This window comes from Eschrichtius robustus, chromosome 12, assembly GCF_028021215.1.
Source record: "Eschrichtius robustus isolate mEscRob2 chromosome 12, mEscRob2.pri, whole genome shotgun sequence".
NCBI lineage: Eukaryota > Metazoa > Chordata > Mammalia > Artiodactyla > Eschrichtiidae > Eschrichtius > Eschrichtius robustus.
The window spans coordinates 55,114,157-55,141,426 of record NC_090835.1 but is presented as its reverse complement, the minus strand read 5'-3'; the positions used below and the strand labels follow the sequence as shown (position 1 = coordinate 55,141,426).

At 38.4% G+C, this 27,270-nt stretch overlaps 1 protein-coding gene across 10 annotated transcripts in view; it reads left to right on the top strand.

Annotated features, from left to right (window-relative positions):
- RBMS3 (RNA binding motif single stranded interacting protein 3) overlaps positions 1–27,270 on the top strand; it is a 705,499-nt gene that overhangs the window by 568,739 nt on the left and 109,490 nt on the right. For all 10 annotated transcript variants that reach the window (XM_068558019.1, XM_068558022.1, XM_068558021.1 and 7 more), the window contains exons 7-8: positions 5,334–5,440; positions 22,886–22,932. In XM_068558019.1, the coding sequence (XP_068414120.1) occupies positions 5,334–5,440; positions 22,886–22,932 (154 nt within the window). The remainder of the gene's footprint in view (positions 1–5,333; positions 5,441–22,885; positions 22,933–27,270) is intronic.

Sequence of the window (27,270 nt, the reverse complement as noted above, 5' to 3'; positions counted from 1 at the left end):
AGGTCCTTATTAGTTGTCTATTTTATATATAGTAGTGGGTATATGTCAATCCCAATCTCTCAATTTACCCCTGTCCCCCCTTCCCCCCTTGGTAACCATAAGTTTGTTTTCTGCATCTAACTGCAAGTATTTTAAAGGTAGTAGTAAAAAAATAAGGACATGGGTTCTAACATAGAGTTAGAACCAGACTTATATCCATAATTTGTACATCATTATTATTTATCCCATGTCAGTACAGGCTACTTCTGTCTGCATATGAAGGAATTAGGGATCCTGATCAGGTAGAAGACAGCAGGAAGCTTAAGGACTATGGAGAATTATAGTAAGGGCTGAAAGTCCAAATACATTGTTGTGTCAACTTAAAGAAAAACACACAACATAGGAGTTGTTAAAGTTTTATTCAGGGACCTTACTGAGGACTGTGGCCTGGGAGACAGCCTCTCAGAAGCTCTGAGGGAATTATTCCAAAAAAGGTAGTGGAGAAACTAGCTTACATATGATTTTTGGTTGGGAATATGCGCAGTCAAGCATACACCTTGATAAAAAATTACTGCTAGTCACAAAGAACAAATATCTTAAGTTAATGATGTTAGTGCTTTTCTATCAATGGGAAGAAGCAAGAATCGGGGCTCATTAAAATTCTCCCTGACCTCTACATCTAACTGTCTAAGGGGCCTGTTTGTCCAAAGCACAGAGTGCCGCATCCTGTTTTTCATCCCAAATTCCCCTGACGGTGCCCTGTTGGTGACAGCAGTGGCTAAGGACCTAGGGCTGGGGGCTGAGCCAGGCTCTTTGTTCTTTGTTCTCAGTTCTAGTGCTGGCAGTATTCATCTGGAATTCTAAAAGTGTTTCAACTACATCCTGTCATTGTATCCATCTCATTTATTAATATTTTCATTTAGCGAACATTTGATAGAAGCCTGCTTTTAGCCAGACTTGGTATTAGTCCTTCCTGTGCTCAGGTCGTGATCTGGCACTTGGCACGGAGAGAACCATGCACCTGAACGGTGACGTTTCCAAACTCTGTGGTATTGGGGGTGATTTCTAAGCTAGAGGATGTTCTATGGCTATCATGCTAGAGGCAGACATCCATTCTCTGTTCCCCAAATACCGATCCATATTTCTATTATGACAGCCATTGCCATCCATTCGAGTATTCCTTTTACTTGTCTTTTTGCCTCTAGACTGACCACTCTGTCAGGTCCAGGGTCCAGGGTAGTGAAACATACACGTATACTGAATAGCTTTCAGTTTTCTTTTTTTAATGAATGAATGTGTTAAAAGTGTTTCTAAGTTTAACAGCCTTTGATTACTATCGTTTTTGAATTCATTAGTAGGAACAGCTTTTTAATGTACAAGTCACCCTGAATATCACAGGGATAGTTTAATTAAAAACGAATTCGTATCCATACCTGAAAAAAAAAGATAGTTTCTAGATTAAAATGTTATCATATTTTATCTTAGTTCTTGAAATTTTTTTTTAATTTGTTTTCATCTCATCCCTCTACTCTAACACAAAGATTTTTTAAGCTCGCCCCCAGTAAACTGCTTCTGTTGTCATTAGCTTACTCTCTCTACCAGCTCCTCCCACTCTACTTTTTTTTTCTGAAGTAAGATTTATAATCTATCTGAGGTGAGAAATTTTTAAATTTAATATTTAAAACATCAGACTTGTAAGTTATGATAATAAAGAGATATTTTTTAAAAAGCATCACCACAAATCCAATATAAATACTAGACGAATTTAAATAAACTGAACGCTAAAAATTAAAAATTGTTCAACTTCTCTAAGGGACAGCAGGAATTCTGCTATTAATACATATTAGCTGAAATGTATGTCAATATCTACTTACAAGATACGATGTTAGAAACATTTTTAATGAATCATAAAACTGAAGTTGTGTTAGGTTTAAATAAAAATCAATATATAGGGTTTTACATTAATTTTGCTAAGCAAAATACTTGTCGTCTGTTCATTTGCTTAAAATATCAAATCCTGTAAACCATTAGATTATTTTATCAGTTTATGCATTCGATGTTTTATGTTTAATGCAGAGTTTGGAAGACTAGAAATACTCCACTAAGCAAGCAAATTGTAATTACTTCTTCATAATTACCATGCAACTTTATTGCCATGCATTGTTATAATTATATTTTAAATATTCGCCATTTACATGAGAGACCATAATGTCTTCTAGCACATTACAATCTGTGGCTTATAACTGCATCTCACTTCCACAAAGGCCTTTTCTTCATTTAGCTTCTATTTCAACTACTGTTAAAAGAGACTAAACAAAATCAATTGGCATCATAATACTGCAATAAGGAAATTGTAGACAATATAATATTTCTGTGCTACTGAAATCGTCTCATTATTCAGAGGATTCATGTTTAACATCTAAGGTATATTCCTCCTTCCTTAAGGATTCAGTCATAATCACATCAGTGCTTCTCAAACTTCAGTGCGTACAGGAATCACCTTGGGATCTGGTGCAAATACAGATTTTAATTTAGTATATCTGGGAAAGAGCCCTCGACTCTGCATTTCTAACAGGCTCCCATGTGCTGATACCACTGCTGCTGGTGCTTCGGCCACACTTTGAATAGCAACACTGTCAAGTATTATGTATATCTATGTGCAAAATGCTGTTAACAATTTTCACACACACACACACACAAACTTCACCCAGAACTCTGCTATAATCACTTTCCACCTTCAAGCCTGGTAATTACTTATTACTGTTAGAAGACTTAACACAAACAGAAAGTGTTACCAAAATCAGCTTCCGCTGTTCACCACTCAAAAGCCAATACTCAAGAGACAAGTGTTGGTTGAAAAGAAAAGATTGCTTTATTCAGGAGACCAGTAACCTGGAGAGAAGGTGGACTCGTGTCCAAGAACCAACTCCCAAGTTTCTGCTCAACCATGAAAGTTTTTAGAGGAAGAATCATTTGGGGAGGGGTTCAGAGTCTTTGTTATCTTCCGCTGTGTATAGACCTTCTTCTGATTGGTTGGTGGTGAGGTAGCAGGGTGGTATCCAGGAATTTTGTGCTTGGCCTGAAGTTACCATCCTCCACCTGGGTGGGGGCCTTAGTTCCTGCAGAAGAACTCAGAGTACATTGTTCTGTATATTCCTTGAGGAGGAACCAGGACCCTGCCCCAGGGCGGCTGCACTAGTGGTTCTTGCCTGTTCCTCCTTTGTTCCTGCATTTTCTCCTCTCCCTGATTAGCAACTCTTTGAATCTACCCTTTGGAACTCAGGGAAGATCAAGGAGGCTGAATGAAGCCTATTTCCTACAAAGAAGAAATGGGGGACACGGAAAGGATTTGTACCCAGGAGGGCCCCACAGGGTCCTTCTCGGTTTCAAAACATCATTGAACCTGTGAAAAAAATCTGCCAAGTAAGCATTAGGGAATTTCACTCTGAAGTGACATGGGGTAGTAAGAGACAGCTTCCAGAAGAATGTGACGTTTGATTAGTAGTTTGCCAGATGGAGGGTATGGGTCCAGGGGGCAGGGTAGGAGGGAGATGCAAAAGGAAATTTCAGGCAGGAGGAAAGGCATTTAGAGGTGAGGGCACTGTAAACCACTGGGGGAGAGGAGGAGACAGATGAAAGGTAAGATTAAGGGCACAAATTCTTATCTTCTAATTGAGGAGTTGAGATATTTATCTTGCAGGTGTTTAGAAATTACATGAGGACTAGAAGATTATATAAATCTAATTAATATAATTTACTAATGTTTTCTCTTCCACTCTGAATAAAATAGTCCCTTGGGAAACTAACAATCAGAATGACATGCCTGCAATTCAAGGGTAATATTATGGATATTCCATCTTATTTTAATGACACATTTGAACATTTGTTTCTGGGGTTTTATTTTTTAATTCATTTAGCGAAACATTGTGGCCCTATCTTCTTTCCCATCATAATCATCTTCAAATTAAGAAAGTAACAGGAGATGTTTCAACTTAGCAATGTCAATAAATACACATAGGTCATTGTCAACATCCATAGCCTAACAGTTTATGAAGATCCTTGAATATCAGGGTGGCTAAGATTTGAAGCCTCTAAGACACGGTAAAACACAATTTGCAAAGATATCTCAGTTGAAAGCTAAGAAAGTCTCACCCCATGACTTTTTAAATTTCCCCTAGTGTTAAAAACAATTTTTTGAAATTTCTCTTTTCAATAATGGTAAACTTCAAGATAGGTTTAAAATCCAGAATCTCCTAGTCTATCTATATTTGATCCTTGGCAAGCTAGACTATTGTTATCTGGTAATATTTGTTTCAAGGATGCTTCTGCACAATTTTTTATGCTAGTGGATAAAAGAAATCTTAAGGTTAATCGTTCATTCAGTCTTTTCTTTTCCTGCCAGGGCTGCTCCCCAATTCTATAGCTTCCAAGGTTTCACACAAAAAAAAAGACTTTTAAATGTATATATACACATACACACACATACACATATGTATAGTAGGAGAGGAAAAATAATTTTCTCTCTACTCTTCTAAGTCTTGACTGAGGCACCCCCTGTAATAAATGACAGATTAACAAGAGAAAAACAAACAGGAGTTTAATAACATGTATACTTCCTATATACATGGCAGGCACTCAGAAAAACTGAGCCCCTCAGTCAGCAGTCATTCATGGCAAAAGACAAGGATACAGGGAAGGGTAAAGAATTAGGACCACATGTGGGAGATCATGAATTGGGCAGCATCTCAGCCAGCAGAGAGAATGGAGCTCCCAGGAGCTGTACAAAATAAAAGACTTTTATAGGCAGAAAAGAGTGGGACAAGAAAGGCATACTAGCAAAAAGTGGATTGGTTGTGACAAGGTCCCTTTCCTTTAGGGGATGCACGGGTCTGTCAGGCAGGTTACCTACCTCTCTAGTGCTGACCAAGGGTTTCCTGATGGACTGGTTTCAGATTCCATTTCTCAGAGAGGCTGAAACTATAAGTCTCTGTTTGGTGACATGGAGCTTAGCATAAGTGACTCCATTTAGGGCTTGTTGTCTTGTTTTTAACACCAACATAATCGGAAGGGGTTGATTCTTGTCTCTTTACTTCTAAGGCAAGTTCACATTCTGCTTCAACTGATTATTTTTTCAACAATATTTGTTATATTCTTTTATGGTCTGCCAGTACTTTTTTGAAAGCCAGTTAGTTAGAACAGCCGCCAACAGAGTTGAAACTAAAAGGGGGCCAAATGTCTCTCCAGAAACAAGAGGACTTCAAAAGATATGCATTACAAAGCACTACTGTGACTCACATAATCACTTATTTTTAAAGGGGATTTGCTAATGTAAAATTGGTTTCTTATCTTCCCAGCCCCTAGTGAGCCTTTACTGTGCAAATTCGCTGATGGAGGACAAAAGAAGCGACAGAATCAAAGTAAATACACCCAGAACGGAAGGCCTTGGCCCAGGGAAGGAGAGGTGAGTCCTGACTGACCTGTGCTCAGAAATGTGGCCGCAGACATCCCTCAGGAGGGTGGCAAGACAGACACACGGGGCTGTGAGAGAACCAGGTCCTGTAGAAAACCAGATGGCAAATGAGCAAGCCTATATTGATTTAATCAGAATAAAATTAGTTCAGGAGGAGTATAGGACTTCCAAATCGACCTCAGTTCTGCACTACAGTAAGTCTTCTGTCTTTAACCAAACTTGAACCCTATAATACTCACTGAAAGACTTAGCCACAAAGAATTGATCCATAATTGTGTCATAGTTAAAAAATGAGGGTATAATTACTTAAGAAAATATTTTCAGTGAAAACAGTAGTGAGAGTTAAATGTTTGTGTTTGAAAAATACAAACAAAAATTTAAATTTATTTCATTCTACTGTTGAGATGTTCCACTTGCACATATATGTGTAGTTACGAAATGCCCATGTGCTCATAAACATGTTGATATGTGTCTTATATATGTATATATCAATATAAAATATGACATTTTCTGTTGGTCAAGGAGAAAGAAAAGCAGACGCACACAAGGTTTTGCTTTTCCCAACAAGGAGAAAAGCACTTAACAGTTAATTATCCCTTTACTCTCCTAACACAAAACAGTAGAAAAGCAAGCTTATGGCTCCAGTGCCACTTGGGAATGGATTTCTGTTGGTTATTTTTGTTGTGAGAAGACAAGGAAAAGGTGTCTGGGCTTCCAAGAGGTCTTTTTATTCTTTGTGAAATAGAATTGAGTTGTTTGAATGCCTTGAATAAATGCCATTTTGTACCAAGGCCATCATTTCAACAGAAGAGCTTTATTTAGTATTTCTATTCAAAGCATCTACTTCATCCATTTATCATTTAAGAGGCATCCTACTTGATGCAGCATTTTATACTTTCAACACTGAGATTACAGTTGTAAGGAAAGAAAAGAGGGTGGGATTTTTTTCTCAGCAAAACCTTTAGCCCTTTTTCAGTTTCTAAGACTGTAGTCTGTTTTGAGTATTTCCATGCAGAGCTCAAAACCCCTTGTAAAGTGGATAGCTATGTTTAAGTACTGTATAATCTATAACTCATTACCTTAAGGAAAAAGAGAATCACCATTGAACACTTGAAGCTAATAAAAAGAAAACAAGAGTTTCAATATTTCAATTTTAGAAAGGCAGTCAGAACAGAAGAGAACAGGGTGTGACCGTGTGTTTTTAGTAGGCAGTTTGTGATCATCAGGTAGCCCACTGCCCCCAGAAGAAAGGTGATTTCACAATGGTCCCACGCCAGTTATCCATGGTCTAGAAAGACTCATTTGATCTTTCAAAATTTTCTTGAGTCAAATGCCCACTGATTAGAGATTTCTGGATCACAGACCATAACCCCAAAGCCTCAATATTTAACTAGGTAACTTAGCAATGATGACTGAAATTTCAGTTCCTATATTATTACATTCACTGAATAGATACCAATTGCAGCAAGACACCTCACTTGAGTCTACATTTCTTAGAAACCAAACCAATAAACATAAAAGAAATGTAAACTTAAAGAGCGGCCATCCTGCTACTGTATACAGAATCCAGGGCTCTGGGTTTAGAGCATGATAAAGACCACGGGTACTATTGCCATGGAAGCATTGTGGAGTCAGATTTAGGACCCAGGCACCTTGTAATTTAAATGTAGGTTTTGAAGTATATTCTTAATCTTTGCTTTCAAAAGTTGCTTTTTAAGAGCTATAGGTTTTCTTGTTGAATATGAAAATCAAGGGACCATCATAAATTTATCTGTGACCAATAAAAACATATTCCAAGTATGCAGATACATTTCAGAGGAAAGAAATCAGAAAAAGAAATGGCATGAACTGAAAATACACTTATCAGATATCTTGGTTTTGAGGTGAGCATGTTAATTTTTACTCTGTGATTATGTGATTATGGTCTTAGAAGTAGACACACCAAGAATATTGGATAACTTTGCCCATTATTACATATATTTTTTCTTCTATTTCCCCTTGCATAGTACTTGCTAGACTAAATAAAAGTATGTATATTAGTATGGTGTATAAGGTATGTCATCATACAAATTAATCCTATGTAAACAATATTTAATCATTTCTTATAAACCAGTCAGTTCTAGTTACTGTATTTCATTGTTTCTAAGACACACATTTTTGTTGTTGTTGTTTTTCCACATTTTGGCACTGCTAAAATGGACTCTCCCCTTATAATCAATGGCAAGACAATTTGTATTTTCTCCTGTGAAGTCACCTGGGGGTACTGTCTACATTCTCTGCTTTAGGTCTTTGACCGCAAAGATCTTATCAATTGAAACAACCAGAGAAGGACTGTGGGTCAGATTCTTAGAGAGGACTTTTTGCTTCCTTCCCTCACCCAGATTGAGACATGCATCTTCCCTTGAAGTCCATTTCTGGTGGGTGGTTTTGTGTTTTATTTACCTTGTAGCCCTTTGGCATTCCAGCTTTATAAGGAGATCATTTGGGCGGTTTGTTTTTGCTTGTTTGTTTTGTTATATAAAATAATGGTAAACCTTTCAATCATCGTTGCCTTAGATAAAATAAAAAATGATCATTTAGATTCTGCTGCTTCACAACCTGAGATCATAGCCCAGAATGAGGCTAATGTTTACTTGTCCTCTCTCTTGAGTCAGGTGAAAAATGATAGCGTGAAAAAGATTTCTGAGGCAATGCTTCAGATACAAAACCAGTGGCTTGCAAGCAACTTTGAAGTACCTTAAACATGAAAATTGATAGGCTAATTAAAATTTTAATTTATTATGTAAAGCTGTTTTATTCTGGGTGGCATTTTGATAACCGTTCTTCTAGCATAGTTTGGTGAAATGCTATTACTGAACACGTTATACACATAAATTAGTGTAAATTAGCCAGGTTTTGAAATATAAGTATATGCTGGCAGACATACTTTTGCAGAAGTGAAGAACACTGGAATATTTTTAAGTTATTAACTAATCTCTCAAGTGACACCCAAAGCTATCAGCAGAAGGGCCAGGGATTGGGGCTGTGAGCCCTGTCTTTCCAAGGGCTCTAACAGTCTTACCATTTTATTTCTTAATGCAGCCTTCCTCAAATTCTTTGGTCTTTGTTTTCCTTTATACTCTTAAAAATTATTAGTTATTAGTTCATTAAAAAAATAAACCCATCACCTGTTAACAAAAATAGTACTTTTTTATGGAAAGTACTATATTTTTCAAATTAAAGACTTTTTTTTTTTTTTTTTTTTTAGAAGAAAGGCACTGTTTTACATTTTTGCCCATCACTTTAATGTCTGGCTGAGTAGCAGATGACTAGACTTGCATTCAGGCAGACCTCGTTTTACTGCACTTCCCTTTTCTGCACTTGACAGATGTTGTGTCTTTTACAAATTGATGTTTGTGGCAACCCTGCATTGAGCAAGTCTATTGGTGCCATTTTTCCAGCAGCATTTCCATACTTCCTGTCTTTGTGTCACATTTTCATAATTCTCGCACTATTTCAAAATTTTTCATTATTATCATATTTGTTATGGTGATCTGTGATCAGTGATCTTTGATGGGATTATTGTGATTGTTTTGGAGCATCATGAACTGTGTCCGTATAAGATGGTGCGTGTGTTCTGACTGCTTCACTCACTGGCCATTCCCCCATCTCTCTCCCTCTTCTCGGGCCTCCCTGTTTTCTGAGGCAATGCTGAAATTAGGCTAATTAATGGTCTCTAAGTGTTCAAGTGAAAGGAAGAGTCCCACGTCCCTCATTTTAAATCAAAAGCTAGAAATAATTAAGCTTAGTGAGGAAGGCATGTCGAAAGCCCAGATAGGCTGAAAGTTGGCCAAGTAGTCACTGCAAAAGAAAAGTTCTTGAAGGAAATTAAAAGCGCTACTCCAGTGAACACATGAATGATAAAAAAGCAGAATAGCCTTATTGCTGACACAGAGACAGTTTTAGTGGTCTGGATAGAAGACCAAACCATCCACAACATTCCCTTAGGCCAAAGCCTGATCCATAGCCAGGCCCTAACTCTCTTCAATTCTAGGAATGGTGAAAGAGGTGAGGAAGCTGCAGAAGAAGAGTCTGAAGCTAGCAGAGGTTTAAGGAGGTTTAAGGAAAGACTCCATCTCCGTAACATCAAAGTGTAAAGTGAAGCAGCAAGTGCTGATGTAGAAGCTGCAGCAAGTTCTCCAGAAGGTCTAGATAAGATAATAAAAGTGGCTACACTAAATAACAGATTTTCAATGTAGATGAAACAGCCTTCTTCGGGAGGAATATGTTATCTAGGACTTTCCTAGCTGGAGGGGAGAAGTCAGTGCCCAGCTTCAAAGTTTCAAAGTACAGGCTGAATTTTGTTAGGGGCTAATGCAGCTGGTGACATGAAGTTGAAGCCAAAGTATCCAAGACTGGATACTACAGACATGATGGAAACATAGAGACAGACTCCCTACCCCCTTGGAACCTAAAGTGGCAAAGTAGGAGATTACAAGTAGAATTGAATACAATTTAGGTTGTAGAAATAAAATCACTGACTGTTACTGGCTTCGTACCTACACAACAGTTAAAGAAAGCCAAAGCCAAAATAGCAGCAAAAATAACCACAAAAACAGCAGCCGCACGAATATCGGCTCACATTTGTCATGTTACTAACCATTAACTGTTCATTTGATTGATTGGTTGTTTGTTTTTCAGGGTAGGTAGCTGATTTGTCTACATTTAAACCCCCCGACAGCCCCAATTCTCCTGAAAGTTGGAAAGCTCTGCTTTGTCACCCATCCCGTAGAGGCATCCATGCTCATGGGTGCTGAGTGGCTCTGACAGAATAAAGTTAAGAGAAGTAACTTGAGCTTTGAGTTGTTATTTAATAAATCTTGAGTCCTCTAATGTGCCCAACTGAGAATAATAATTCTTTCTGAACTTTAAGGAATCATGTGTGTCAACGTCTGTGATATGCTCAAAATTGTTTGCTTTTGATCGTAATTTACCAGGCACTCTACTTGAGTGGCTAACGGGGTCAGACACTGGAGTTTAAGTCACAAATCCACAGCTTTCAAGCTGAATGACAAACTTTGACCCACGTTTTGTTAATGTTTTTATAAGATCATATCCACAATCGTTATTTGCATTCCAAGCATTATTTGGCACTGCACATTACGTGATTTTCAAATTTCTAGCCAATTTTCCCTTGAAGGTCATGTAATCAAAAAAACCAAGAGCTGGCAAGGAGAGGGGGACTTGGATGGAGAAGATGAAAGAAAAAGAAAAAAAAGTAAAAGAAAAACATGAACTCTTGTAGATACCAAGGAAAAGATTGAGCTACTGATGAATTACATGGTTGGTGTTTTTAAAGGGAAAGAAGATGAATTATTAGCCTACCTATTCTGGCAAATAATGACGTTTACAAAAGTGCTTATACAACCTCCGTGGCTATGAAAAGTACTCCTCATGGTCAAGTACTTTCCAGTATCTTTCAAAACTATTATCTTTGACAGAAGAAGCATTCTGATGCCACAACTGGTGACTTTCTGGATTTAACAAAGAATTAGCAAATGAATTTTCTTGCATATTCTACGGACTTCATAGTACTGAATGTAAATAATCTTTAAGCTTCTGCATCCTAATCTAATTCAAGGGTGAGGTTACCAAATTCTTCTGTGTAAGGAACTTTTAGAATCCTTATAAATAGTGCTATTAATTTATAAAATTTCCTTTTGTTTAATGAAAGACTCAGACTCACGAAATAATCAGTTTGAAAAAAAGATACAGTTGATCTTCATTATTCGTGGGAACCAGATTTGTAAATTTATCCCACTTGCTAAAATTTATTTGGTACCCAGGATCAATACTCATGGTGTTTTTATGGTCATTTGAAGATGTGCAGAGCAGCAAAAAGTTTGAGTCACCAAACACATACCCCCCAGATGAGGTTGAGCGCATGATGCTTTGCCTTCTTGTTTCAGTTCTTATACTATCAACTAATGTCCTTTCTTTGGTTTATTTAGGGTTACAGGTTTTGTTTGTTCATGCTTTTCACTCTTTAAAATGGTCCTCAAGTGTAGTGCTGAAGTGTTGTCTAGTGTTTCTATGTGAAAGAAATCTATAATGTGCCTTACGGAAAAAATATGGAAAAGTGAAGATAAGCTTTGTTCAGGCATGACTTAGAGCGCTGTTGGTTTTGAGTTCAATGTTAATGAATCAACAATATATATTAAATATGGTGTCTTTAGAGAAAAATAGATATAAAACAAGGTTATCTATTGATCAGTTGGTGAAAATGTTGTGACCAGACTCTTGCAGGAACCTAACCATATATTTCCTCTAGGAGCAGTGATTCAGTATTCCCTAATTCAGTGTTCATGGTGACTTAATAGAATAGAATTACTTCAAATAACAAGAATCAATTTTATCTTGTTTTATGATCACTGCCATTGAATGGGATCCAGTCTCTTGGTTAAGTTTATGTCTCTCCCACTGATGTAAAAAATAATGTGCATGGGTATCAAAGGTAACTGTTACCAGTGTATGAGCCAACTGTCTTAATTTGAAGAGTTGTGTTACAGTCTATTGTCAGTCTTTATGGATTTAAAGACATTAGTTCTTACTCTACTCAACCAATATGTATAAAACTTTCTAAGGAATTTGGAAAAAGCTCTGATCCTGTTTTCATTAATTTAATGAGTCCATGAGTGACTAGTAGACTTGGAATTATTTCATAAAATCCTTAAACATTTGACCCAATGTAAAGATTCACGTATCTTCCTTAGCAAGAAAAAGTCATTAGCCTAATACATTGAATTATTTCTACTATCATTTATATCATTCTTATTTACACACCTCTTTGCATCTGAGAAAAAGCCATTTTGGCTCTTTAGGAACCAAACTGGGTCACATTGATACGGACATTATTGATGCTGAAGGGCATGTAGATGTCTGTGGAAGTAACAGCAAACATTCTCCATAAAATCTGTAGAGAAGAAGCTATCACTCCAGTCACAATTGATAGGCAACCCTAGCAACAGAATATTTTGTTGAGTTTCTTGAAAGCATTTGGCTGTCAGTAGTTGTTACCAATGTTACTGTAAAGCACATGGTTTGAGACATTCTTAGCAGTGAGGAAAACAAGGCACAACTCAAACACGTGGCCCCATGGCCTTCAGTTGGATCTTTTCTGACTAGTGCATCCTGCTTCCAAACTATTTGATCAGTCACCAGTCAATGTCCTTCGTATTAAGTATGAGAAGAACCTGACAACAGGCCCGGGAATTCATCATTTCTGTTAGCTTGGGAGCCATATTGACTACAATTTTATTTTACAATACTGAACATTAGAAAATTTGTTTCAGAGATACGGAATTGAAGTCCTGCCCCAATGAGCCATTAGAAGTAATACTTTGAGGAGAAACTGAAGCACAGTTTCCTATGAAATTGTATAGCTAAAGAATTATCTGAAAATCTTAGTAATAGTTGCGTGTAGATTCAGGTTATCTTCAAACATATTCCATGAAAGTAGAAACATCATCTACATAGTTTGCTACTGTTTCCATTGGATACATCATAGTCTTGGCAGTTAGTTGTCCAATTCTTTTCCTTAATGAGACCTTGGGGAAAGGTTAAGATGTATCTAGTAACATGGTCAGGTTCTGCAAATAGTCCTTTTAACTTTGAACTGAAGGAGAATCTTTACATATGTGATCTTGAAAAGAGCAATTGGCTGTTATGATACACAACAGCACTTGCAGTTAAGTGTGTTAGCCAGCCCACCAGATGTAGTGTTTTCATTTCATGTGCTTTGCCTGCAATTTCGAAAGCAGACTCAAGGTGAATGACCCTTCTAATCTCAAAAGAAATATTCCCATTGGCAAAAGAACTTGAATTCTTAGTAACTCAGCATGAATGCTTTCTTAGTTAAGTGCTCTTATTTTAAAGCTGCTGGGTCTAATATTTACTAACCTATGATCACTAAAGGTAAATCTTGTAAATTCCTGTAATAGTGTAGGTTTGGATAAAATGTGATTGATGACAAGCTCTAGTCCTCTGTCTCCTCTCCATTCCCAAGGAGGAGAATGAGAGAACTTACTTATATTCTTGGGGAGGGGATAGTGTTGGGAGAATTAGGAGGGGCTGAAGGCTGGGAAGATTACATCAAGCAATTAGAAGGAGAAAGGCTGATGGTTGATCTCCATGTCTCCTGTATGCCCTTGACCCAGTCTCCACGGATCAGGGCAGCTAAGTGGGGCATCAACAACCTGGGGGATTTCTGGAGTTGTTGACACTGTCTTGGCAACCCACCTGTCACAAGATGCAGAATCATCCCCATCAATATTTAAGCTGCATCTTATGACCTCAAGGTAACATCAAACTATAGCTGTGACCTGGCAGAATACGGATCAACTAGCTAGATACCTGGGACTTTCAGCTGTCTAGCTGCACAGGCTCGCCCTGGATGCAACCTCAGCATCTGATATTTTTTTACCCTATTTACCCATGTTATGGTGGAGATTAATAGTATATACACTACATCATTGACTCTAAGACATCATCAATTAAAGATAAAGTGTTATATTAAATACCACTAAAAAAGAGGAGAAACTTGCCAAACTCTCAAATGCCATCAAGTATACTGTGAGCCCCGATTTCATGGATATTAAAAAGTGAAACAAAGCTATGTCTTGGATTGCTGTTTGCCTGAAACTAACACAACATTGTTAATCAGCTATACTCCAATATAAAATAAAAATTAAAAAAAAAACAACAAAACTATGTCTTGGAATCTATGAAGATCAGTCATTTAGATAGAGATAAAAACAGAAGTACTTACATTAAATATGACAATGTTCTCATCTCTTTTATGATTATCAATCAAGGCTTCATTTAACTTTGGTTTTAATGATGAACTTAGACTAGCACTTTTTTTTCCCCGAGACTTTGAGACCTTTAGCTACATGGTATAATGCTATGATACCTTTTCTTCTGCTTCCTTCTTTCTTTAAAAAAATTTTATTTATTTATTTATTTTTATTTTTGGCTGTGTTGGGTCTTCGTTGCTGCGCGTGGGCTTTCTCTACTTGTAGAGAGCAGGGGCTACTCTTGGTTGTGGTGCCTGGGCTTCTCATTGCGGTGGCTTCTGTCGCGGAGCACGGGCTCTAGGCGCACAGGCTTCAGTGGTTGTGGCTCGCAGGCTCTAGAGTGCAGGCTCAGTAGTCGTGGCGCACGGACTTAGTTGCTCCATGGCATGTGGGATCTTCCCGGACCAGGGTTCGAACCCGTGTCCCTTGCATTGGCAGGCGGATCTTTAACCACTGCGCCACCAGGGAAGCCCTGCTTCCTTTTTAACAATGCTTTTTTGTGTGTGCCGCCATAGACGGCCTCAGCCTTCCAGTCTTAATTCTGTCTGCATCTTTTTATCTTGTCCTTCTCTGTTGTAAGATAAGGGAGAGCATCTCTGTCTGACAAGAATGCTGTAGCGAAAGCCAAAAAAGGAGAAATATCGAGATGACAGAGTTCATAAACAATAGCATAACTCTCCTTGATGTTCTCTTCCCAAACACAAGGAGGGAAATTATCTCTATTCTCTGCCTGTTTTTACTATTTTTTTTTTAAGTGATAAATCCCCTGCATTTCATTTGCTTGATTCCTGACAAACTCCTGGAGATTTCAAGAGGACTTTTAACGATCTCCTCTTCTCTGCACTTGGGGTCAGATGCCTGGGTAAGGAGGGGCCTCGAGTTCCTCCTGGGCTCCTGCTCATGATATGGTTCATGTGCACAGGCTGCCCTGTTACATCGGGAAGGTCTCCCAATGACCCCAACAATCATTTTGCTTCCCCCCATCTCTACTAATCAATCAAGGGCTGAGACCTTGTCCTTAGACGTTTGAGTGAGTTCACTTGAAATTTTTTTAAGGAAATTTTGCTAATAAGGAAAATCTAAAACACTCCAATTCCATTTTTAAATACAAATTTGGGAATTCCCTGACAGTCCAGCGGTTGGGGCTCCACATTTCCACTGCACAAAATTTCCATTCCCCGCAGTGGAAATATATTCATTTACTAATTCATTGAACAAACATTTACTGAGTCTGTTACATTCCAAGCACTGGTTCGGGAAGAAGAGATACCAAGATGGAAACAGCCAGGAGCCTGGTTAAGAGAGGCATACGCATGGCAAAGTGTGGTCATGTTAGCTCCCATCCTGCGTCATGGGGGCAGAACTAAGGCAGAGGTTAATGCTTCATGGAGAGAGAAATGGCTTTTAGAGGCTATGACATTTAGCCTGAGGCTGGGAGAAGAGCATTGCAATATTCCCTCAGACAATGATACAGAAAATTTCCAGCCAAAACCTATAGCAGCAAAGGCCCAGAGGTTAACACTATAGGGCAGGGTGAGTGTATGTCTGAGTTTGGTGAAGGGTGGGGTCTGGAATTGCACAGGAAAGTTGTGGAGGTCAGGAGGTACATACACATTTGATCATGAAGGGCTCTGCAAGCCATGTTTTATCTCAAAGGTGATAAGATGCCACCAATGTGGTCAGATCTGCCTATCATAAGAACACATTTCACAGCATGGTGGTATGGCTGGTGGATGGAAAGGAAGGTGCAAGCAAAGGCTGGAGAGGATATTTTTACCAAAGGATAGTAGTAAACACCCAAACAAGAAATGATAACCTAAAAAAAGATACTGATGATACATGAACTTACTAATTTAACTTGGCAATAAGTGTCTGGAACTCAGTATGGATACTTGAGTTTGAGACCAAGATTTGGGCATCACTTGGTAATAAACAATAGTTGGGATCAGAAAGTGAGTGTCATCGTTGTGTAGAAGGAGAGAGAAGGAGGGAAACCCTGGTCCTGAGCATTGGCACCTCAAAGGCAGATCGAGCAAGAAAAAGCCCTCTGAGAGGTCAGAAGAAAACTAGGGGAGAGCCTCACAGAAGCAGAGGGAAAGGAGTTTTGAAAGAAGAAGGGAAAAAAAAGAAATTCCCTGGTCAAATGATGCAAACTAATCAAATACGATTTGGAATAGCAGTGATTTGGGGGTTCAGAAATTATGAAAGTCAGGGAGTGTACCGTAAGCCGGTTCACAGGTTGGTTGGCATCTTTTGGGACAGTTAGGTAGGATTTCTGTCTTATCTCAGGACCATGCAGTATTGGCTCCCTTTTGTAGGCTTTGGACATTTCCTTGTCTCCCATCTCACTTGTCCCTCATCCTCTCTTTAGAAGAGGGACTGGCTGCACAAAGCCCAAGGAGCATCCCTCCAGCAGGTGAGAGCAGAGATCTGCCTTACATGGTTGACTGCCTCTCCCAGGAGACATGGACCACTCAGTGGTCACGTATCCATGCCAGAGCCATTCCCGGTAAAACCCTACCACTTGCCTCTTGTGAAGGCCAGGAGTTCAGGCTCTCACATCCTCTTCAGCAAGCACGCTCTCTTAACAGGAAAGAGGTTAAAAGCCCTTTCTTTGGCCAAAAGCTTGACGGGGTGTTGATCACTTTGTGGTTTGCTGGTGATTTTTATTGATTCCTCTGAGTGTCTTGGATATCCACACTTCTGGGATCACATATGAAACCTTCAATTTCTCAGCCAGTTTGGCCTTTGGATTTATAAATTGTTACTGGCTTCCACCACTAGAAACCCTGAATCATTAACCCTGGATTTTCAGTCTTCATTCTTGACCCCCTGCTCATTCTCACCTTGACCCTTCTGGCTGTAACAGTCCCTATCCTTCCCAGCTTTCTGTATTCTACTGACCCAGCAAACCCAAATGTCTCCTGACATTTTCAAGCTTGCTTCTGAATCAGGCCTCTGATCTATATGACTTTTACAAATAGTATACCTTTTTCTACCCTCCTGAAATTATAATTTTAAAACAAATAATAGAAGATATAGTATGTTTCTTTGGTTTTTCCTCCATTATAAAATATTTCTCATCATATACAACTTAAAAGAGCCAGAAAAAAATATGAAAGAAAAAAAAAGCCATTTATAGTTAATACTTATCCCAATATTGAACATTGTTGACAGTAATTTTTCCTTAGTAGTCGAAGATTTTTTTAATTTTTAAAATTTTTATTTGTTCACACATATTGTACACGTAATTTTGTATCATGATTTCTTCACTAAAAGGCATGTTTTCTAAAGAGAAAGGCTGGTAAATAAATAAAAACAAAGTTAAATGAGGTTTCATGACAATAGCAGTACCTAAACATTTATAATGCATTATACTTTTAAGCCCTTTTCACGTATCATTTTTTAAGTCATCTTATTTCATTTATTGAATGTTTAACCATAACCAGCTAACAGTTATAAAGATTGTTTAATTAGTTGCAAGAATTAAACTCTTTAGAAATAATATCCGGAAAACCAAGTTATCCTTTTCTTCGTTGGCTTCCTGAACTCATCTTGTGCTAATCCAGTACGTGATATTTACTAAACTATGCACTATTTACTACCTATTTATTAAAGTGTTGCTTGAAATCTGATCTTAGAGGATTGGAAATTTTTGTAATTATTCGTTTGTAACTCATCCAATCATGATGTATTGTATTGTGTGTCAGGGCAGAATTTAGAAAAAGGAGAAACATTAGGCTACAACATCAGTGTTTCAGTTTTCCAGGAATTACAGTGTGTATTTGTCCATGTAATCAAATGTTTTGATTCCCATTCACATTACACTGTAAAAACAGTTTCAAAAATCATAGATACCGTTCTATCAGCTATCTTTTCAGTGGCTTTGTTAGAGTCAATGATACTCTGCTCCTCAGATAAGACCAAGCATTCCAGGCCAGAAGGTCTTCTTGAAGTGGTAATGCCTTCTCTAGCGAGAACATTTTAAGCAGTATTTCCATAATTATTACTTCTTCATTTAAAGTTATGGATATCAAATATCTAGCCCCTAAGTCAAAATGATGTGTCTCAATGAATCCCCTGTGTTTATGGGAAATAATTTTGGGTCCCTATGTCGACTGAAAAAAAAAGGCACAACCTAGAAGTTGAGAATTACGTTTTATTTGTTGGACAAAACTGAGAACTTAAGCCTGGGACACAGCATCTCAGATCACTCTGAGAGACTGCTTCCAAAGAGGTAAGGGAGGAACCAGGATATATAGGAGTTTTTGCAACAAAAACCAGGTAGTTGGAACAGCAAAAGATTACTGTTAATTAAGGAAAACCAGGCATCTCAAGTTAAGGATGCATCTTCCAATATATGGGAAGATGCAAAAGTCAGGGCTCATTGAAATCATTGCTTTGATATGCACCTCAGCTATCTGGGGCCAGTATCCTGTGCTTTTTCATCCTGAGTCTCTTCAGGGTGCACTGTGGGGTGGGCGGTGGCTGCAGTGTCTGATGATTTGACGGTGGGCATCCTGTTTCTATCCTGAGTTCCCTCGGGGCTCACCAGAGTGGCTGTAGTGTGATGGCTTGATGGCTGCAAATCTTTGTTTACTGATATGGCAGGCAACATTTTTTCATTGACACCTAATTACTCCAATAAACCATATTTTAAAGTTTTTATTTAGCTCTTATAGTATAGATTCTATCTGAAAGGACTAGAAATACCCCATTATGGCTGAAATATCAAGCCAAAACTCAGCTGCTGCTGGAAAATGACAAAAATGTCCCCTCTTTGTTTTAAATAAATCATAAATGCCTTTAATCCACAAATAATGTGAACTTAAAAACTGGAAAATATTTGTGAATTTAATAAACCCCTTTCAAAAGAGAGTGACGGGATTACACATCACTTCTCTATTTATGTGGTGTGACGTTTTCGTTTTGTTCCAAGTTACTTTACTTTTTGTGTGACTCTGGAGTTTGTAAACATGCCATAAAATTTGTTAATTACATAATGACGATTTCATAGTTCTAGCTCAGTATAAAAGTGGCTAGACAGAGCAGCAAAATCGATTTTCTTTTTTACCTTGTGGAAACAAAAGGAAATGGAATGCGAAATCTGCATTAAGACCATATTAGAATTATAACTCAACAATCTGTTACACATGAAATGAAAACCAGGTGCCTCCCAGTGTTAGTTGTTTTGCTGTGATATTCAGCCAGCCGGTTAAGTTCAAACACCCTTTGTTTAACCCATGCCTTGCTTTGTAAAACACAGTGTTCCAAATGCAGATCTCTGGTTGTCTCCTCTTGCCAAAGGTCCTCAGAGGCACGACTGGCCCCAGGCAAAATCATGAAGTAGATGAAACTTGGCTTCATCTTCACCTTAGTTTCTCTCCACCCACCTGTCCCCCAGTGCCTATCCTACTCACCGATCACTCTGGTTCTTCCCTCTGTTTTCCAGGGGGGCTCATGCTATTTCTTGTTGCCAAAGCCCTCTTTGACTATATCATTTTCCTGCTTGAAAAATGATCTGTGGCTCCCCAAGAGGAGCCAAGCAATCAAGACCTTCCTCCTTTCCTTCCAAATCTTATTGTCAACTGCTCCCTCCAATGTTCTACTGCAAGTGGATCGTCCGCCTTGCCCTTTTTATTCACACGCCTTTTCCATGCTATTATTCCTTCTGCCTAAGCTGGCCTTCGCCTCTCATCTCCATCTGTGGAAATCTCTCACCTGTACCTCCTCCAAGTGCCTTCCTTGACCACCCTGGCCTCTCCCCTACACCTCACGCATACCCTCACAGGGCACTTACCACGTGTTGGTTTGTGTTATAATGTTTACGTATGTGTCTTGTCTCCAGGCACTGTGGTGGGCATTTCACAAAAGTAATATCTTTTAAATTTCACAACAATCATCTGAGGTAGGTATTACTATACCACTTGACAATTAAGGAAAATGAGGCTCAAATAGATTAAATAACTTGCCTGAGGTCACAGTGCTAGAGAACAACAGAGCTAAGACTTGGATCCAGGTCCAAAACATATATTCTTTCCACTAAACCATATCATCATCTATTTAGTTCTTTCCATCTTCTGAAAGATGAGTGGAGGTTTAAGATGGAGGAAGAGGCCAACTTAGGCTTTCTGATTATCAAATACTATTCAAGAAAGAGAGAGAATTTTTGTGATAATTACCGTATTCCTAGCTAGACCTGATTGGTTAACTATAATCCATGAGGATTGGTTAACTATAATCCATGGTTAAATATAATCCATGAGGTTAACTATAATCCATGAGGAATTCAAATGTGAAAGAAAAAAATCTTTACCTGACGTTGCCCAAACAAATACACATGGCATAAAAAGAGAATATTGAAGACCTATAATTCAAGAAAGGCATTGGTCTCTGAGCACTATTGGAAAATACGTTCAAGGAAAACAGTTAAACATGGCTTCCTACAAGTCCCCTGGGATTTAAACAATTTGGGGGTGAACAGGGGTCTGAAGATACAATGATCATTTAAATCTCTTATTAAATAACAATATCTTTATTGAGTACAAAGCCTGTTTTTTTCATCCTGTCTTTGGTGTGACATGTCGGATAAATTAGGGGAGAGAAGCTTAGGGTTTCTAAGAGGGAAATCTCATCCCAGATGGACAGCTTTTCCAGCTGCCCTCTCCAGGACCCAGAACCATGGAGTCCCGCCTGGACAGGTCCCTCCTGGGGAGTCTTTGGCCTCGGATCAGCCTCCCGTTTGTCACATGGCAGAGACCCCATCCAGGGAAGAATTTAGACTTAGAATCTATGTGCTTTGACATCACTACCTTTGCTTCTCCCATGGGGGGAAAGTAATCTGTCTTCATTTCCACTCTTCTATTCTCATTTTCCAGACCCCAGCTTGTCACATTATCATATCGTATTTCTTTAACATGAGTGATGGGCAGTTATCATTAAGCCTGTGTTCTCAGTGCATCTCCATCTCAGCTTTGTTTGCAAACTTCGTTTCAATTATGTGTGTTCCCTGTATGCCAGTTTCATTTATAGATGGCTCTACAGTTTTGTTCCTCATACCAATCATAATAATAATTTTTAAATTACTGTTTAGGGAAAACAATGCATGTAAGCTTGAATGTAGCAGGCCATCCTGGACTTCAGGCCCTATCTTAGAAAACCTGAGAATTTTCATTTCAGTTATGTGTTAAAACTGAGGAATTAAATGAGCTTATCAGGAAAACCACCTTCAATCACACTGGAAAAAAACTCAAACATGAAAGCTCTTTTTTATTGCCTCTAAAGTTTTTATGGTTTTCCTTATCCTCTACAAAAGTCAACTTATTTTTTTCTTATTTTTTTCTTACTAAAGCTAATTTATTTTTTCTTACTTATTATTTTGAAATAATTATATATTCACAGGAAATTGCAAAAGACATGTACAGGGAGGTCCTATTTACCCTGCACCCCGTCTCTCCCAATGGTTACATCTTATATAATAATAATGCAATATCGAGCCAGGAGGTTGACATTGGACTAATTTATTTTTTTTATTTTTAATTTTTGGACTAATTTATTTTTAAGTTTCAAAAAAGAAAAGAAATCCAACCTAAAGACAACCTAGTCAGCTTTGTTTCATTCTATTTCTGTTTCTGCTCACAAGCAATAACCAGGCTGAAAGTTCTGGAAAACAAAGGGTGGTAGACCCATACGGCCACAGAGAAATGATCTTCGGGGCTCATTCAAAATCCTAGTCAATGTCATGGCTGGTCTGGGTTGGAATCTGGTTCTGCCTCCACACATGTGACCTTAACCAAGTCACTTGATCCCTCCAAGTTTCCGTGTCTGCATCTATCAAATGGAGGAAATACTTCTCCTGCCTACTTCATAGGGTCCTTGTGAGGATGAAATATGATGATGTGTATGAAAGGAGGTAGGATGTCAGTCAGCGATCATCAAGTTGATATTCTTTTCTGTAACAACTGCCAGTTACAGAAATGTAGTTTTTCAGTGGTGGTTTTATTCTTAGAAACAGAACTAAACCACCTCCTTATTAGCCACAAGGCCTAGAATTTCCATCACATCCTTCCCTTTCTACACTCTTAGTGGGACAGGTACTAGCAAGTATTGGACAGCACTCTGTGATTCATTGCCTAGACACCCCTGAGACATGCAATATTTTAAAATAAATGTTTCTTAACATTTTCTTCTAAAAGGTCGAATGCGTTTTAAGTAGCTTTTATTTTTACTCTGACCCCAGCATCTATCCTTTCCTTTTTTTCATGCCATGAGATATACAATAGGTATTCTTGAAAATAGTGAGAAATTATAAGGATACCAGATTAGACAGTGCATGGCTTATGAATTAGAAATGCAAATCATCCAAACTGCATTGTTCTTTGGTTTGTCTGTACATATAATATAAACTCCCTAACTCACTGGTGGATTCTGGTGTTCAGATAGTAAAAATGCTAGTCTTGGTAGTAAGGGAGGAGAAATATATAGGATAAAGTAAACTTAAATCATAGAAAGTAAAGATAAAAGCATTGTGCGTGCTGAATGCTTTGGACACCACAGTAAAAATGTTAAGATCCATTTTCTCCCCTCTTCCCCCCATATACAGGCTGGCATGGCTCTGACCTATGACCCCACAGCTGCCATACAGAATGGGTAAGTAGACTACATTTTCTCTATTTTAATTGCTAAGTGAATTGAACTCTGAAATCAGTACTGAAGAAAAGTATTTGAACTCTGAAATCAGTACTGAAGAAAAATATTCAAATCTGTCTTTTTGTTTTAAACCTTTCTCATCATTGTATTTTTTTCTTCCTGTGAGTGACTCTTATTTCATGGCACCCCCCATGTCACTCATTCTCACAATGCTTCTGCCCACATTCCGTCTCTCCCTTTCTCATCTGAGATAGAATAAGGAGTAGGACTTGAAGGGGGGTGTATGTAGATAGACTGGTCTGGGAGAAGTGTCCGTGTATCTCTACCGTAAGAGTGTTGCTCCTACTAATAACTCTAGAGTTTAGATTTCGGTAATTTTAGCATGTGCCCAGGTTCATTTTGACATTAATAATGCTTCCACTTTTGCCTTCTGGCTATCAGGGGAAGGGTAACGGACAGAGTCAAGTTAGTAGCTTGGTGATTGCATTTTCATTCTTCATTGTAATAAGCACCTGGAAACTTGCAGCCTCTTACTTAGAACAAGTCACATAGCCTAAACTTCTCCTCTGAAAAATCAAACTTAAGCTACACGATCTGGCCTCTCTAAAATTCTGTCATTCTGAATATTCTTTGGTTGAAACTTTCTTCTTACTTTGCAATTTCTTTTCTTTACTTTGGCCATCCTGCAATGGACCAACAAACCAAAGAATAAGTATTATTTTTATTTTCACAATCTTTTATCTTAGATTTCTCCATGGCTTTCAGTTTTCTGTCTTTCAGTCTCATTAAAGAATCAATCAGAATGAAGGTCTCATTTAAGATCAAATAAGAGGATAGAAGGAATTAAAGTCCATTTTTCTATTTAGTCAGCTGCACCTAATGAACACCTGTGGGACGTAGAAAATGTTTCTCTCCCTCTTATTTTTATATTTATTCATTCAGGGGGTCATTTATTTACTCATTCAGTAAACATCCAATGAGTCTGCCAAGCACAGTACTATGCTCTATAGGTTTAAAACAACAGTGTATGAGACAAGGGCTTTGCCCTCAAGAAACTCATGGTCTATCCTTCCATGAAAGAGTCAACACGGTTGGTAGTCTAGCGTAAGAGTCTAGTCCTTTGTCCTTTGTTGATTAAAACTTCTCTAGGAGTGAAACTTAAGGATATCCTTTCATTTATCCAATAAGCCTTCTCTTATTTCCAACAAGGCACTTTAAACTTGGTGGTCAGAAGAACAAAAGACAAGATGTAAAGACATGAAATAAAGTCCTCTAGAATCATACTGTATAGTTGGGAAGATAAAATAGTTAACTCAAAAGGCACAGAATAAGGCATTATATGCTCAACGACAGTGACAGAAAACAGGTATTATAATGTAAGGGAATGATATTTGTTGAACACATACTAAGTGCCAAGTATTTTATATTTGTAATTTCATGGCACATGGTTTCAGAGTCTAATACATGTAAAAATACATGTAATTACAATTAGAAATTTATTTGCACACTACAAAGTAGAAATAATAATTGAATGAATACCTATAAGTTTATTAACTAGATTCAACAAGTGTTCATGTTTCCATACATGTATATGGGTGTATGAATATATGAATCATCTACCTATCTGTACTATATATCTATCTGTTTATTATAAAGATCTTCTTGACCAAGGCTCTAGGTCAAGGATTGGAGATGCCCCAGTGACCTAGGTCTGGACTGGAGTGAGTGAATGCTTTGCTTTAGTTAGTCATCTTTCCAGTGCACAGTTTAAAATCTGAATTTGTTTTCCCAAAGACCTAACTTTCCAAGTTTTCATCCTGATCCATTACAAACCTACAGAGAAAAAATTGAGATTTCAGCCTGCAATCTGAGCAGCCCAAAGTGAACTTTGGGTGGTGCCGTATTAGAGGCAGTGAGGACTGCCTAGCACGCAAGGAGCATGTCTCCCTTCCCAGGTCACCGTCTATACTGTATAGAGGTCGACCGCAAGTACGTACGTCTGCCTTCTGTGACGTCTTTGTCTGTACCTTATAGTAACAGTATAACATCCTATCCTTTGAACTATTTCAACAGTTGCAAAAGTGGTTCATCCTCTCCACTGTCCACTTAGACATTTACAACAATGAATATTTCCCTCAGGAAACAAATTGTAGTTAAGATGCTGAGAATACCATCTTCTTTATTTTATCTCCTGTCATCTGATAAAGAACTTTGTGTCATCCAGCAGCCCTGTCTTCAATACTGTCTTGTCTACTGAATATTCCTTTCAGCCTGTAAAATACTCGAGTCTCTCCCACCTATAAAGAAGGTAGAAGCAAAACAATCCTTTTCTGCCCATGAGATCACTTCTAGTGACCACACTATTTTAGCTTTCTTTTCACTGGTAAACAACCCCAGTTTTCTATACACACTGTCTTCCCATATTGTCTCTATTAAATTAAGCCTATTAAAGTGTGAATTCTGGTCTCAGACTTGACTGGAATTTTCCCTGCTGGTGTCTCCAGTGATCTCCAAATTTGTCAGTTGTAACTGACGCATTCTTAGTCCTTATACTGTTTGAGATCTTGCATCATTTGACTTTCTGTTGTTGTTGTTGTTATTGTTACCATTTACAGCTTCATGAAAATTTCTTATTTCTTAGATTTCACGACTCCATCCTTTGCTGACCCTCCTTGCTCTCCCCTTGCACTGCTTACTTGGTGTCAGCAGATTCCTCCTCTTCTGCCCACTTTTATTAATCTTTTTCAGGGTTTAGTCTTTTCTCACTCTGTGTTCTCTCCAGTTGATCTCATCCACTCCTCCTGCTTTTAGGAACTGAAGACTCCCAAGTCCATACTTCAAGCTCATAACTAGATGCAAAAAAAATCACCTGTGTGTCTAACTGCATTAGGTGCTGCTCCTGGATAGCTTTGTCCCAAAGTGAGGTCATTATCTTCATCAATCTTTCATCATACAAACCAAATCAAATGAAAAACAAGGTCAAATGACTTGTTCCTTTTTAAAAAATACACTCTAAAGCCATTTAAGCCATAAATTCCAGTTCTCTGGGTATTCTCTCCTAAAACATTCTTTATAATAAAATTGGTCCTTAAAACTTACTCCATCTGTCTTTGAACTGTATCTTCAACCCAGCTCTGCCTCCCTGCCACTGGTTGAGTTTATTCAATCACCATTCCCTACCTGTACTAAGCTTTTACTTGCTGCTAACATAACTGACCTTCAAACCATTTTCACATTGCTTTTTGATTAATTTTTTAAAGCAAAAAGCAATCAGTAATCATCTACCTGCCTGGTTTAATGTATTATGTGGACTTTACTAACTGCAGAACAGAACTCAAACTTCCAAGAATGGCACAAAAAGAACTCCATGATTTGGTTCCTGCAACTGAACTGGACCTTCTTTGATTCTCAGAGCATCCCAAGCTACTTTAACCCGTGTGTCTTGTTGCTCATGGAATTCTCTCTGCCTGGAGAGAATGGTGATATTCTTCCTTCCTTCCTTCCTTCCTTCCTAATTCCTTCCTTCCTCCCTTCTTTCCTCCTTCCCTCCCTCCGTCCCTTTCTTCCTTCCTTCCTTCTTTCTTTCTTTCACTGCTCTCATTTAAAGAACACCATTAGGGACTTCCCTGGTGGTGCAGTGGTTAAGAATCGAGCCCTGGTCTGGGAAAATCCCGCACGCTGTGGAGCAACTAAGCCCGCGTGCCACAACTACTGAACCTGTGCTCTAGAGCCCATGAGCCACAGCTACTGAGCCCGCATGCCACAACTACTGAAGCCCGTGCACCTAGAGCCCATGCTCTGCAACAAGGGAAGCCACCGCAATGAGAAGCCCGCGCACCACAATGAAGAGTAGCCCCCACTCGACGCGACTAGAGAAAGCCCACGCACAGCAATGCAAACCCTACGCAGCCAAATAAAATAATAAATAAATAAAGAACACCATTACATCATACCAGGCAGAGCTAATTACACAATTAATCGTAAGAGACACAGTTTAAGCAGTGGTTAGGAGTTCAGACTCCAAAACCAGCCTGCCCAGTTGCACATCCAAATTCTTTCATTTACCAGACATGGGCAAGTTGTTTGTGCTTTAGTTTCCTCCTCTGTGGAGATGATAGTAACAGTACCTTTTCATAAGAGTTTGTAAGGATCAAAGGACCCCTGCATGGCGCAATGTGATCTTCATTGTCAATATTGACACTATTGTTACACTACATTTCATGTGACCATGATACACTGACAGTCTTTTTATCATGTAGCTGTTGACATCATATTTATTTCCTTGATGGACTATTAACTCTGAAGTCAGGTTCCATGTCTTATTCATCTTTACAGACT